General features: G+C 55.8%; 7 protein-coding genes across 10 annotated transcripts; 3 read left to right on the forward strand and 4 right to left on the reverse strand.

Annotated features, from left to right (window-relative positions):
• Positions 1-111: 111 nt before the first annotated feature.
• On the reverse strand, positions 112-945 carry KVP18_003607 (uncharacterized protein; the record flags this gene model as incomplete). The annotated part of the gene is made up of 1 exon (XM_067955483.1): positions 112-945. The coding sequence occupies one exon, from the start codon at positions 943-945 to the stop codon at positions 112-114; it is 834 nt and encodes a 277-aa protein (XP_067808637.1).
• A 746-nt stretch (positions 946-1,691) lies between these two features.
• On the forward strand, positions 1,692-3,452 carry KVP18_003600 (uncharacterized protein; the record flags this gene model as incomplete). Its single annotated transcript, XM_067955468.1, has 1 exon — positions 1,692-3,452. The coding sequence occupies one exon, from the start codon at positions 1,692-1,694 to the stop codon at positions 3,450-3,452; it is 1,761 nt and encodes a 586-aa protein (XP_067808622.1).
• Positions 3,453-3,478: 26 nt separating this feature from the next.
• Positions 3,479-9,271, reverse strand: KVP18_003615 (uncharacterized protein; the record flags this gene model as incomplete). 4 transcript variants are annotated; one of them, XM_067955495.1, is made up of 7 exons in its annotated part: positions 3,479-5,017; positions 5,577-7,595; positions 7,621-8,402; positions 8,431-8,531; positions 8,565-8,746; positions 8,776-9,154; positions 9,183-9,271. In XM_067955495.1, the coding sequence occupies 7 exons, from the start codon at positions 9,269-9,271 to the stop codon at positions 3,479-3,481; spliced, it is 5,091 nt and encodes a 1,696-aa protein (XP_067808649.1). The 4 variants fall into 4 exon arrangements, with proteins under 4 accessions (XP_067808649.1, XP_067808648.1, XP_067808647.1 ...); XM_067955493.1 differs by lacking the exons at positions 3,479-5,017; positions 8,431-8,531; positions 8,565-8,746; positions 8,776-9,154; positions 9,183-9,271 and having other exon boundaries at positions 5,478-7,595; positions 7,621-8,292; XM_067955496.1 differs by lacking the exons at positions 3,479-5,017; positions 5,577-7,595; positions 7,621-8,402; positions 8,431-8,531; positions 9,183-9,271 and having other exon boundaries at positions 8,561-8,746; positions 8,776-9,135.
• An 87-nt stretch (positions 9,272-9,358) lies between these two features.
• KVP18_005121 (uncharacterized protein) lies at positions 9,359-10,104 on the forward strand (the record flags this gene model as incomplete). Its single annotated transcript, XM_067949483.1, has 2 exons — positions 9,359-9,380; positions 9,416-10,104. The coding sequence occupies 2 exons, from the start codon at positions 9,359-9,361 to the stop codon at positions 10,102-10,104; spliced, it is 711 nt and encodes a 236-aa protein (XP_067808664.1).
• KVP18_003599 (uncharacterized protein) lies at positions 9,448-10,738 on the reverse strand (the record flags this gene model as incomplete). The annotated part of the gene is given in 3 exon segments (XM_067955467.1): positions 9,448-9,633; positions 9,661-10,056; positions 10,061-10,738. Coding segments are annotated over 3 exon segments (1,260 nt in total).
• Positions 10,739-10,760: 22 nt separating this feature from the next.
• Positions 10,761-12,860, forward strand: KVP18_003604 (uncharacterized protein; the record flags this gene model as incomplete). The annotated part of the gene is made up of 1 exon (XM_067955476.1): positions 10,761-12,860. The coding sequence occupies one exon, from the start codon at positions 10,761-10,763 to the stop codon at positions 12,858-12,860; it is 2,100 nt and encodes a 699-aa protein (XP_067808630.1).
• A 7-nt stretch (positions 12,861-12,867) lies between these two features.
• Positions 12,868-13,620, reverse strand: KVP18_003620 (uncharacterized protein; the record flags this gene model as incomplete). Its single annotated transcript, XM_067955503.1, has 1 exon — positions 12,868-13,620. One exon carries the CDS (start codon positions 13,618-13,620, stop codon positions 12,868-12,870), a length of 753 nt encoding a protein of 250 aa, XP_067808657.1.
• Between the last annotated feature and the right edge of the window lie 26 nt (positions 13,621-13,646).

Consider the following 13,646-nt stretch of genomic DNA (forward strand, 5'->3'; position numbering starts at 1 on the left):
AGTGAGAGTCTGGAGATCGTAAGCCACCTGGTAGGACTCCCCTGCATAGCCTCGCCGTATCATGCGCCCTGCTGCCAAATCTAAAACGAAGATCGAAGTCACAGTATGAGGTCATGAGTAGAGGGGCGTAGCTTCCTCAGTCTTCTTCTCAGGTGTAATAGGCAGGACGAATCCCGGGAAAACCAATGAGCCTCCGATGATATTGCCGATAGCTGTGGGCAGCAGGCAAACGAAGAGGATTTCCTGCAAGCAAACGTTGCACCCCAAAATCCACCCAGCAAAAACTGTGAAGGCATTGGCGACGTAGTGCTGGAAACCACCCATAACGAAACAGAGGACGGGGAAGAACATGGCGAAGTACTTGCCTGACGAGTCGGCCGACATGAGCTGCATCCAGACGCTGATTGAAATGCAAATCGTGCAAGCGGTGCCGCTAAAGATGTAGTCGAGGAAGGGCGTCTTGACCTTGCCCTCGGCCGCGTAACACAGATAGGTGTGCAACGGAGAGTCGGGGCGGGCAGATCCCCCTAGGTAGGTGATTGTCAGAGCGGCCACGATTACACCGACGACGTTCATCGTGAATGAGAGCCCTAGGAGTCGGATCACGTTGGCCAACCGGTCAGCGAAGCTGCCATGGTTCGAGCGATAGAGATAAAACGTGCCGCCGGCGCAGTTAGATGTGCAAAGGTCGCTGCTGGTGGCCGCGATGACTGCGAAGGCTGTGGAGAAGCACACGGCATACAATATTGTGCCGATCTGCGACTGCAGAAAGTTCTCTGGGGAGTAGAAAATGGAGGCGATCCTGACTGTACTATGAGCGTACATGCCGACGAGATACCCGGCGAAACAGCCGCTCCACATGCGCGTTAGCAGCGGCTTGTTAATCTTCTTTTCCGTGTAGCCAACGTACGAGTCTAGCGCGTCGTTCGGAGTTGCACCCGCCATCCTAAAATATGTGGTGTGCTTTGCACCCTATTGATTTGCACTGAAGATCTACATAGATCGATCAGAACAAACAAAACGCTCTCCACAGTGTTCTCCATATTTTCCAATATTTTACAATGTTTTACAATGTTTTACAGTTTCTCCAATATTTTCTAGTGTTGTCTAGTGTTGTCTAATGTTGTCTAATGTTGTCTAATGTTGTCTAATGTTGTCTAATGTTGTCTTATGTTGTCTAATGTTGTCTAAAAATAGAAGCGCTGGGGATCGAACCCGGAAATACACGAAAGCCTTACCCTAGGAGGGACTCGAACCCCCAACCTTTGGATTAGAAGTCCAACGCGCTATCCCGCTATCCCTTGCTCCACTAGGGCTACGCTCCATTAAAGACGCAGCGGTGACCTGCTGCTGGATACTTGCAACGATACACTCGAGCCCCAAACTTCACCTTGGGGTGGTGACATGCGCCACTGGCGCTCGCCTACGAGTGCTCAGAGACAAGTGATCGCGTAAATGTTGGTAGGTGAATACACAAAGCCTTACTCTAGGAGGCCCTAGGAGGGACTTGAACCCCCAACCTTTGGATTAGAAGTCCAACGCCCTATCCATTGCGCCACTAAGGCTACACTCCATTGAAAACCCAGCACAGAAACGGAATGGTTGTCTAATGTCGTCGAACTCTTGGAGATTCGTTTGGTGCTGCATCTCTAGAATCACATAAGAGTCCATACTAATATCTTAATTCGGGGATGCCTCAAAAGGACGTCTTCCTCCATGAGGGGGCAGATAAGCGGGTGGACGACGGCCAACTCTCCGCTAGCATCCGCAAAAAGATAGACAAAGTCATCGAGAGCCCAACCATGATAGAGCGCTCAGCGCTGGCGACGTTTGATGCGTTTGATAAGAACCGAGACGGAAAGCTCAGCTTCCCCGAGTTCCGTGCCTGCTTGGCCAGCATCTACAGGACCATGAAGCTACCTGAGCTCGATGAGGCTGAGGTATTTCGCTTGATGGAGAAATTCGACTTCGATGAAGATGGGGTCGACCTTTCCCCCAAGGAATTTGTGAAGCTCTATCAGGCGCTGCTGCTCCGGCTTCGAGAGAAGTACTGTCAAACTGCCCGACTCGGCCTCCGCCGCCAGAGTATCATCACGCACAAGATAATCAAGAAGGGGGCATCGATCAACGACATACTGGATTTTCACACGGTGTTGGGTCGAGGCAGTTTTGGGGAGGTGAAGCTTGTCACTAACAAGGGTGATGATGCCAAAGCGGAACGCGTTTGCAAGATCATAGACAAGACCCGGATGGACATTCCAATGGAGCAAGTTGACATGGAAATTAAGATCTTGAAGGAGGTGGACCATCCGAACATTCTGAAGATATTCGAAGTCTACGAAGACCGAAACTGCTTGTACATAATTACCGAACTGCTGGCCGGGCGCGAGCTATTCGACATGATCCAAGAGAAGGCCGACGGAGGCACCAACGTCACGGAAGACGTCGCAGCACTCATCATCCAGCAGATTCTGTCGGCTCTGGCCTACTGTCACACGCGCAACATAGTGCACAAGGACTTGAAGCCCGCCAACATCATGTTCGTGTCACCAAACAGCTGGGACCTGAAGGTGATAGACTTCGGCGTGGCAGAGATTTTTGGGGCGAAGGCAGAGTCGAAGATGGCTGCGGGTACCCTCCCGTTTATGGCTCCTGAGGTCTTCAAATTCAAGGTATGTCTGCGGTCAGATGTCTGGTCGGCGGGCGTCATCATGTACCTTATGCTGACAGGAGTGTTTCCGTTCTGCGGTGACACGGTCGACGAGGCACGTGAGGACGTCACCAACCGGGAGCCAAACTATGACGAGGACTGCGAGTCTCTCTCACCAGATGCGGTGGCGCTTCTGAAGATGATGCTGAAAAAGAAACCAAGCGAAAGGCCCAAATGCAGTGCGCTTCTGACTCACTCCTGGTTCAAGAACGCTCCCGAAACCACACCCAACACTAAGCACTTGGAGGCGTCGCTGCGAAAGCTTAAGGAGCGCTCCGGCCTCAAGAACGCCTTTAGGAACGTGCTGATCCACCAGATGAACATTCCTGGCAAGCAGATGCGGGAGATTATCAAGACTTTCAAAATGCTAGACACGGACTCTAGCGGCATGCTAGACTCTTCCGAGCTGGAATCAGGACTTCGAAAGATGGGTTGGTCGCTTGATCAGGTGACGGATCTAACCAAGGCAATGGATGTCGGTCTGGACGGGAAGATCTCATACTCCGAATTCGCCGCAGCTTGCTTCGAGTGGCGGGAGAGCGAGCTGCAAACACTCTGGGCGGCGTTCCGAAGAGTGGATAAAGATGGGAGCGGGTCCATCTCCCCCGCGGAGCTTCTCAAGATTTTGCACGGGGACGAGCAGCATTTGTTGCTGGAAAGCGATCTTCAGAAGTGGGTGATAGATGACTCAGCCATTCAGGATGCTGGAGGATGTCGACTCCAATTCGGACGGCACCATTGACTGGGAAGAGTTTAAAGCATGGGTGCTCAATGACTAGACGCCAGATCTCTGACCCGTTTGTCTACTCGTACGTCGGCCTTAGGCCGAACCAGCTCCGGTAGTGGGCGCTTGCCCATGTCCTTGGACGACTGGCCGTCATTAAACGGCGCACTGGGACCGTTGGACGACTGGGACCGTCGGGTGCGGTATGTCGTCCGAGGATTCTCCTGTTCAACGGGAAGGTAATGAGCCTTCAAGGCTGCCGATTCTCGCACACTCATCAACCGGGTGTAGTAGTCTGGCACTCTTACGGTGGCTTTGTCCACCAAAACCGGCAGCGACGCCGTGGGCGGCGGGTACTGGAAGGCGTCCAACACCGCATTGGTAGGCTGGATAGGTTCTGCCGCCTGCCCAGCCGTGTTTTGTCGGAAGGTAGCGAACATACGTCGCTTGCGTAGCTGGAAAGCCATGCGGAGGTGCGACATCACGGCGGTTGCCTTTTGACGCTGCAACTCTGTTTTGTTGTTTATGATCAGTCGGGTGATGTGGTGAAAGCGCCTGACGACCATAGCGCGCAGCACCACCGCCAGGTAGCAAGCTGCAAAAAGCACGTCAGGAGGGTCAACAGGGTCGCTTTTGGCGCCCAAGTCCCTCTGGTTCATCAGCTTTCTCTGAGCTATCAGCCTCCGCTTCAGTCCCACCAGATCCGCCACTGGGTTCTGGTACCGATTTGGGATGTCTCCCAGCGCGATGAGGGCCTCTACCTTGGACTTCCGGAACTGCTGACACCTGTCGATGGCGCCTGCCATTGCCTGCATGGCGGTGCCCTTCCTCAAGGCTTTGTAGGCAAGCTTCTTGGCGTTGGATATCGAGACGCTCGCTTCAACTTGCTCCCTCCAGGCTTCTGCCCTGGACTGGACAGTTGCCAGCATTGCTTGCAGGGCGCGATGCTTGTCAGCCATCTCCTTCATGGCAGTCGTGGTAACGGTGTTGTCTTTAATCAGCTTCTGGTTAGCCTCTAACACCTCAGAAACGGTAACTCCGAGTGAATCGATTTTTTTTCCCTGTTCTGAGTACACATGGATGGCCTCCTGCTGTTGCGAGCCCAACTCATCCAGACGGCGTTGTAGGCCCGTCGCCTCTGCCCTTCGCTCGTCGTGCAGTGACCGGACCTCTGCCTTAGTCATCCCATGCTCGGCTTGTGCCCCGCTGGCAATGGAGACTACGTTTTCAGGAGGCTCAGTAGGCGGGAGCGGCTCCAAAGCTTTCGGTTCCGCCGCAATGGGTACGATCGAGTCTGCAGACAGTGACGAAGACAGTAAAGTTGTCAGCTGTTCGGATGATTGGATGGAGGGAATTCTGGGTGCGATCGCTGTCATTGGGGGGAGCGTGGTCGTCGCCTTTGGCTTGGGAGGGATCCCAGGTTTTCGCGGGAGGCCCGCTAGTTCGTAGGGGCCCCAAGTGGGGGCCTTCAAAGTCTCAGTGCGACTCGGCACTACAGTTGGGTCCCGAGGCATCACGAAGCCCGTAGGGTCCTTTTGAGTCGACGGTTCCCCTTGTTGCAGCAGCCAGTCGTCCTCGTCGGACTGGAATCGAACTCGCGACTCTCCGCGTTCGGAGGGGGTGGGAGACTTGGTTGCCGGACGGGTGGGAGACTTGGCTGTCGGAGAGCGCGACCGCGCTGGTGAAGCGATCACTGTTGAACTCGGCTTATTCGCTTTTGTAGCCTTCCGCTCTCCAGTCCTCACCTGAGACCGCTTCGATGGGGAGCGAGTTTCACGCGAGGTCCGCTCTGCGGGCTCCCTTGATGGAGCCTTCCTCGGTGGAGACGTCTTCCGCCGTGGAGGACTCCGTGCAGGGGACCGCGTTACCTTTGCAGGAGATCGATCGCCTCTAGGACGCTCGGGCGAGTCCCGCGCGGATCGCAGGGGTGAATCACTGAAGGACTCTGTTTTTCTCAATTGGATCTTCTTTTTGGCTGATGGTATCATTTAGTGTGCACACGAGTGGGAAAAATACGCACACATCAATAGGGGCGCTGGAAGCCTATGCATCTTGCAAATACTTGCCTTTCGTGGCGTATAAACTTCGATATGGACGGGACGTACTACTGATAGGCACCAAGCCACTCCGTCGCAATGTCACGTTAGAGAAAGTAGGAGGTTCCTGCGTCGTTCTCCGAATGAGCGGTGGTTGCAACGGAGTGATATGCACGTCCGCGACCGCTAACCAGCGCACTCCCGGCCTCACAATGCGACCAGAGCTCTTGCAGACATGGATCTTCGGTCGGCCTCGCCAAGATCCACAACGCGCATGGCTGACCCAATGGGTCACCGGTTTCAGGGGGGCGGGGTGCACGGTTCCGAGCATTCGGAGGAAGACTGACCGCCACGTAATACGACTTTCGTCAGTGTACAGACTCGGCACGGCGGCAGCAACATGCAGCTGAGTTCTCTCGGGTCCTGGGAACCACACGAAGTCCAGGGAAGCAGCCCGTTTAGGTGCGGTGACGAGGTGCCGTCGGGAAGTGGCTCCCTCGCTTCCATCCGTTCCAGATCGGTGTTGACGCTGCATACGCGTTAGCGCGTCGTCCGTGGCGGACCGAGAAGCACCTCGGGTCCCGGACCGTCTCATAGCTCCTAGTGCGGAGGTCGCCGACACATCCAGAGACACCCTGACGGCAAACGCCGCACTCTGCAGACTCCTAAACGATGTGTACTCCAATGGCGGAGGCTTCACTGCCTCTGATGTCGAACCTGAGGAGCTATCGCTTGTTAGGGACGCGTGTCGGGTGCCTTGGGTGTGCGGGATCAACATCCTTCCCTCTCGAAGCTTGGCGAGCTCGATGATGTTGGTCTTTAAGAAGAGAGATTTGCGATATCCTTGGCAGCAGGAACAAACCTCTGTGAGGCCCTTTACTGCCTGCGCCAGTTGCCCTACAACGGTTGCAGGCGAAAACGCTGCCCCCGTCTCGTGCTTATTCACCAGGGCCAGGCCGTAGAGTAGAGCGTACTTGTGCAACGCCCTACTTCCCCAATCGCGTTGCAAGGTCGGAGCGTTCCGACTGAGGCAGTGGTGTAGCCACCTGTCGACCTCTATAGCATTGGACGACTGCAGCATTCTATTCATAGCCGATTGCACTCCGATGCTCACGTTCATCACCGACTGTCTGTCGGCGTCGACGAAATTGTTAACGCAGTGTCGCGTAATGGAAGTTATCAACTCCTTCCCCTTCTTCTGCATGCTTGAGGAATCCAGCTGCAAATGCTTATGGGCGACGCTTCCTCCGTACTGCAGCGCAAGTAAATCGCCCATGCACATGTACAAATCCGCTACCACGCCTAGTAGCTTTGCTTCCGGTTCGGCGTCCTCACTGCAGCTAGCGACCGACTTCCATACTTCGTTGGGAAGCCGTGACGTGGAAGGGTTCTCGTCGTCTCCGCCAAAAATCATCTCGTAGATTCTTCCGGCCACCCATGAGGTGCCCATGACTGGAGAATCCACCACCTCATGCGAGGAGTCTGTGCTTTCAGTTTCGTTGAGTACTGGATCGTAGACATTAGGGACGCGGAAGGTAGGGACGGGAACTGGGTAGAGGATGCTCTGAAGCGTGCGGGAGTTCACACCTACAAGGGGATTGCCCTTCGTAAATGGAAGCTGCACCAGCATTGTCCTAGGGTCCGACAAGACGCCCATAGCGGCGAGCTGGTAAGCCAGCATAACTCGGCCCATGACAAACTGCGCCACGTTGGTCCTGTCCAGGCAGTCGATGCAGTTCGTCCGACAAACGCCCACCTGGATCGTGTAGGGCGCTCCCAGCGCGCCATCGCTGGCGTGGTAGAACCAGTGCCGCCTAACGCACTGCTCGCCCAGCCGAGACAGCACCAGAAACATGGCTGCCTTGCTCTTCCCGTGCAGCAACTTGACATCGCACTCAGTATACTCTAGCTTTACCGGATCCGGCAGTGTGCGGTTGAGATCGGACACCACACGCCGAAACCGCTGACCGATGTGTATTTCGCCGGTGTGTCGTCGTTGAGTTCCGTCTCGTGGGAATTCGTCCTGCGACGGGCTCCGCACAAGATTCATCACCATTACAGGGCTGCCGTAGCGAGAGATCAAGGAGCTAAAGTGCAGCTTGCAGCTGTTGTGGCCTGCGTCGGTCTGGGTATCTGTGGTGTGGACTCACCTGAGACCTACATTCTATCGGTGGTTTGGGCTTCAACCTGCTAGGTTCTTGTCTCCACATCAGAGGGATGCTGCCTCGAACCTGCACGAAGCTATACACCTCGGACTTCGTCCAGTCATGGACTACCTGTTCCACTTCCACCTCGTTGGCAACGTTGCCGCCGGAGTCCACGCCCCGCTTAAGGTACCGGGTTCCAGCGAAAACGCGGGATCTTCGGGCAATCAGGGCGATTTCCAGCTTGCGGGAATCTAGAATGAGGCTTCGAGCCGCCATTGATCCATTGATCACCTGCACGGTGCTGTACGTTTCCACGTCATGGCCAGCAGTCAAGCCGCACCACATTCGGTTGTGGTGGTGATTCCACACAAATTTTGAGTCGTGCTCGCAATCGACGACAGGCGCCGATAAGGCGGCGTTAATCTGGAGTGACTGTCCAAGGTCGTAGTTGTAGGCGAAGTAGAAGTCTCGACTAGATATGAAGGACAGGAACTCAGTGCGGAAACGGAGCTCCTCCCGCGTTTTCTGAGGAGGAAGTCCGGTCAGATGAAATATGGGCACCAGCGCCACGCTTTGAACGACGAATACTGGGTATCGTTGCAGAAGCCGAGCCACCTGCTGTCGTTTAGATATGACCGCGAGGTATGGGCCCAGGCAGAATCGGAGAACTCCCATAAGACCGTACCCACGACTGTGCTTTTCCAGGCCCCCACCGTCGAGACGTTCCAGCCACTCGGAGCATTCTGTGTACGTGAACGCTCCTACGTGCGGAAACACGCCAACTACTGCGTTGCTTGAGGTGCCGAAACTCACGCTGGTGAGTTGCCTTGTCGAACTGAATGCACTTGTAGTCGTGTTTGTAGCGGCTAGCAACACCGATGACGCTCTCTGAGTTTTGGAAGAAAGAAAGTTTTCTGAAGGCAGGCACCCGCATTATTTCACATTACTTCTTCCAAGGTGGAACCTTCTTAGATTGTTGCTGCGACTTCATCACATCTCCTATGGCCTTGATTTTGTTCATGTCTGGCGGTTCCACTGACTCGGGGACATCCTTGAGTCCATACAGACGCTGTCCCACGCTGTGGATGTTTAGCGGCGCGGCTTGCAGCACGCGATTGTCAGGTGTGACCTGTGTTGTTATGTCTCGGAAATCCTCACCATTAGAACGTCTGGTATTAACCCCAACAGTTGTGTCATTGTACAAGGGGCTTCCAATGGCGGTCTGAAAGGCGCCAGAGCGAGCTCGGCAAAATTGATCTCTACACCAAGTGTGCTGTGAAACCTTTGTGGCAGCTCCTCCTGCAGAAGACCTCCTGTGTGGTGAAACTGGCCTACGACCCAGTGCAGGCCCTGTATAACAAGTAGCAGGGGCGTCTCGTCGCCCATCCAGAGCCGTGTATTGGCCTCTACCTCTGCGCGTACAGTCGCCGGGGTGGCGAGCGATGAGAGCCGTGTCTTGAGCACAGATGTCTGCGCATCAAAAAACAGCACGGATTTCTGCTGAGCAGCCAGCTCCATCAGAGACAGGTTGGTAAATCTGCATACTAACTGCCTTCGGACCTCACCGCTGCGGTTCACATGGAAAACCAAAACACAATTCGTATCGTGCGGGAATATCCTCCAGACGGCAAAAGTTTTCCCTCTGAGCCAACATGTGCAATGTGAACACGAATTCCGCCAAGGTCGTAGGGGGTGTCTTGATTGATATTGGCGGGGGCGGCGGCGCTCCAGAGTGACTAAGATGCGCTGGGTGCCCTGGGTGAGTAGGGTGCCCGGATTGTACTGGGTGCCCTCCCAGTTGACCTGGATGACCTAGATGACCAGGATGTCCTAGATGTCCTGGATGACCTGAATGTCCTGGATGACCTTGATGTCCTGGATGGCCAGGTTGACCTTGATGGCCTGGATGGCCTGGATGTCCTGGATGGCCTGGATGGCCTGGATGTCCGGGATGAGGTTGACATGGATGACCGGGATGGCCTTGATTACCAGGATGTCCTTGATTACCAGGATGTCCTAAATGTGCTGGATGCCCTGGGTGACCTGGATGCCCTGGGTGACCTGGATGGCCTGGATGGCCTGGATGGCCTGGATGCCCTGGATGGCTTGGATGCCCTGGATGCCCTGGGTGACCTGGAAGTCCTGGATGCCCTGGATGCCCTGGATGCCCTGGATTACCTGGGTGACCTGGAAGTCCTGGATGGCCTGGGCGACTCGGGTGGCCTGGACGTGCTGGATGGCTCGGATGACCCCCGGGATGACCCCCGGGATGACCCCCTGGATATCCCCCTGGATGACCTCCGGGATGGCCCCTCTCTGGTGGAGGGCCTGGTGGCCCGGGAGGCGCACCGGGTATGCCTGGAGGTCCTCCCGGTACGCCTGGAGGTCCTCCTGGTATGCCTGGAGGTCCTCCTGGTATGCCTGGAGGCCCTCCACCAGCTACGCCCGCGCCAACGGGTGTGTCTGCTGGTAGCCCCCCCGCGCTGACAATCAGTTCGTCGAGCACGCGCAACACCACATTGATCTGCTCTTCCGCGTCATACCGCACATACAGGTGTAGGTCTTTGTCGGAACCAGGGGTGCCCTTGGAGGAGATTCCCCTACCTCTCAGCTGGATGCACGTGTCAGACATATCCTGCAGCCGCGCGTGATTACGACCTCCCTTGCCAATTATTACTGCTGGAGGCTTGATGTGCGCCGGGAAGCGGTGCAGAGGAATGGGTATGTTCGTGGAGAAGTCGTAATGTCGGTCTTCGCGGCTTCTGGGACCGCCACGTCGGCGCTCCATCCGAGGTGGCATCATTGCACCGCCTCGTGGATTTCCTGGGATGCCGGGCATGCCCGACATCCCTCCTTGAGGACCTGGAGGGAGGCCTCCAGGGATGCCTCCTTGAAGGACTTGAGGAGGGCCTTGAGGAGGCCCAGGGGGGGCACCCGGGGGACCCGGTACCCCTGACTGTCCTGGCTGGCTGGGAGGAGGGCCGGTTGGGTGCCTCATATCGTAACCCATCTGTGGAGGCGAGAATGCAACTGGAGGCGAAACCGCCTCCGGCTCCTGGGGAGCCGCTTTAGGCGGCGAGACGTCGTCGTCCCAGTCAATGTAGTCGGACCAGCCCGACATCAACCAGAAATTAACCAATTCCATGCCGGCTCCACATCGAACAGGAAACAAGAAGACAGATTTTGGCACCAGTCTAAAATGCAAGCGAGCTGCTGACAACTACGACCTCTACGAAGACGGGGGTCGCAACGTAACTCGACTGGATGTGAGCAATTTAGATGAGTACATTTTCGATGAGCTCTTCCTCGATGAGGAACTGGTGGTCACCGAGATTTACGATGAAGACAACCCTCTGAAGCTGGTAGCCACCACTCCGGACAAGCGGAATAAGGTACTTCTGGAATTCAACAACATTGCCATTCCCAAGCGACCATTCCAGACCACGCTTCCCGATTTGTTAGTTTTGGAGGAGGCTCACCGACGTGGGCTGCTGGAAGAGGTTCCCGCCTACTTGAGAATTCGAGTTCCTCAGAACAGCATGCAGGCGGCGGAGGACTGGGCGCACCCCGTGCCAGCCAACAGACTTCAATTGCCCTTCGCGTGGGAAGTGAAGAAGGACGGCGTGGAGACTATGAATCGGTATGCCTGGCAAGCATGGAGGCGGCAGCTCGCCGTGGTGGAGGAGCAGAACCAGCAGCATCTGACGCCGTTTGAGCGCAATCCCAGCTTTTGGGAGCAGTTGTGGCGAGTCGTAGAACGCTCTGACATCGTGTACCAAATCGTTGATGGGCGGGATCCGATGTTTTTCCGTGCTGCCGACTTGGAGACGTACGTCCAGTCCATTGACCCGCTGAAGCAGGTATGTCTGCTCGTCAACAAAGCGGATTTGATGCCCCGGGAGAAACGCAACCAATGGCGGGCGTTTTTTGAGGACAAGGGCATTTCCGTTGTGTTTTTCTCAGCGCTGCGGGAGTTGGTGACGCACGGTGTCATGGAAGGAGACGTGACGTCTCCCTCCGCCGATGCGGTTGACGTACTTACCTGCGGGGGGCTGCGCCGGGTGCTTGCCCAGGATCGCGCCCGTGTCCTCCGGTACAAGGAGGCTCGGCGCGTCCTAGCTGAGAAGTACGTAGATCTGGAAGGGTGGCATGTTAGCGAGTGGGCTCGGAAGGCCACAGCGCGCCGCGCAGAGGTAACGGAGGTCATGAATACGTGGCAACCAGTGATTCAGAGTCTCGAACAAAAGCTATCCGAGTGCCAGAAAACGGACCCTGCACTGAACCCACTCAGCGTTGGAAATATGGAAGATGTCCCTTTGGAATTTGAGGACGAGGAGGAAGAGCTGCAACAGGCCCAGGCAGCAATGGCAGAGGCCTTGGACAGCATTGAAGAGCGCTTTAAGGATCTCCCCCGAGCATATCAGGACCTGAATTTCGACGAGGAGAAGGTCCCTGCCCTTAGTAATCCCTACTCATTCACTGTCGGGTTCGTTGGCTTCCCCAATGTGGGCAAGTCCAGCGTAATCAACGCGCTGCTGGAAGGCCGTTCGTCAAAGAAGGTGGCCACTAGCTCCACGCCTGGTAAGACAAAGTACTACCAGACGCTTCTCTGTCCGTTGGAGATCGACGAGGACCCAGAAGGTGCGTTGCACAAGGAATTCGGCGGGCCGTTGATCCTATGTGATTGCCCAGGATTGGTCTTCCCGTCTTTAGTGGCATCGAAGGAGGATTTGGTGCTCAACGGTGTTCTCCCGATCGAGAGGTATTCAGGCAGCCGGCTACTGCCAGTGCAGCGGATACTTGACAGAATCCCCTCGCAGGTCACGAAGTTCTACAACGTCAGCGCCCCCCCTTCCTGCTACCGTCCTGGTGTTCTCCCCGTTCTAGACGCAGATCTGTACATGTCGCACGTGGCCACTGTTCGTCGGTTGTTCAAATCGGGCGGCAAGGGCGAGCCATGGACTGACAAGGCAGCGCTCATGGTGCTTAAGGACTACGTGGAAGGGCGGCTCGTCTTCGTCGCCGACCCACCTGGCTTGGCTGCCAACCTGTTCACGGCAGCGTCGCTCTTCGGAGTCCCTGCGCTACCGGTGGTGGCCGAGTGCGAGCCTAAGGTTGATCTGATCGACGATTTCGACTTGTGCCGGGCTAAAGAGACCATCACCCCCCTTACCAAACGCGCCTCAAGAATGCAAAACAAGAAGGTTGCTAAGTCACAGGGGACTCGTAAAGTTCATGGCTAGACTTGTTTTAGTCGTCTCTCTGCGAGTTGGTCAGGAGCTGTAACACGTACACGAACATCATGACGACGTCCACGTACAGGTTCATTGCTGCTGAAATGTAGTCGTCGGTGGAAACTTGCACACGGCCCTTTCCCAGCATCATCTGCATGTCCATGATTAAGTAGACGCCGCACAGTCCAGCTCCCATCATGGCGTAGAGGTTGTCTACCCAGCGGGAAGCGGGAAAGAGCATGCGGAGCAATCCGAAGCCAAGCATTACCATTGTAGCCACAGCAACGTAGGAAACCCAGCTAGTGAAGTCGTATTTCGTCTGAAAGGCGACAAGGGTCAATGCCACCACCACCAGCGCCGTAAGAACGACAGCTTCCACTACTACGTACGCACCGATTGATGCCGACACCGCTGCTAACAGAGGACCGAGGCTAAGCGCTTCCAAAACCGTGAACGTCCCCAGAAGGGCGTAGTTCACAGGCACTTTTTGACTGATACCGGGAACGCAGGTGATCACCAGCATCACAGCAATTGCCGCTATGCCAGCAGCCATTCCGAGCCAAGTGTTCTTGAGCGCCCACAGCTGCCAGGAAGCGCGAAGCGTGAACAAGCACCCGAGAGCCGCCGTGAGGAGGAGCTGCGCAGCCACGATACTGAAAACCTTCCTCACGAAATTGTTTCGCAGCTTCACGGTGAACTTGGCGTCGTCAGGCATGTAGACCTGCGCCTCCGGATCAAGGAGGCCACTGCGGTCGTATGGTTCAAACATTGCTAAATTGAATTTTGCCTCGGCAC

The sequence above is a fragment of a genome (genome assembly GCF_019968955.1).
Source record: "MAG: Porospora cf. gigantea A chromosome Unknown PgA_NODE_43_length_56043_cov_366.566, whole genome shotgun sequence".
Taxonomy (NCBI): Eukaryota; Apicomplexa; class Conoidasida; order Eugregarinorida; family Porosporidae; genus Porospora; species Porospora cf. gigantea A.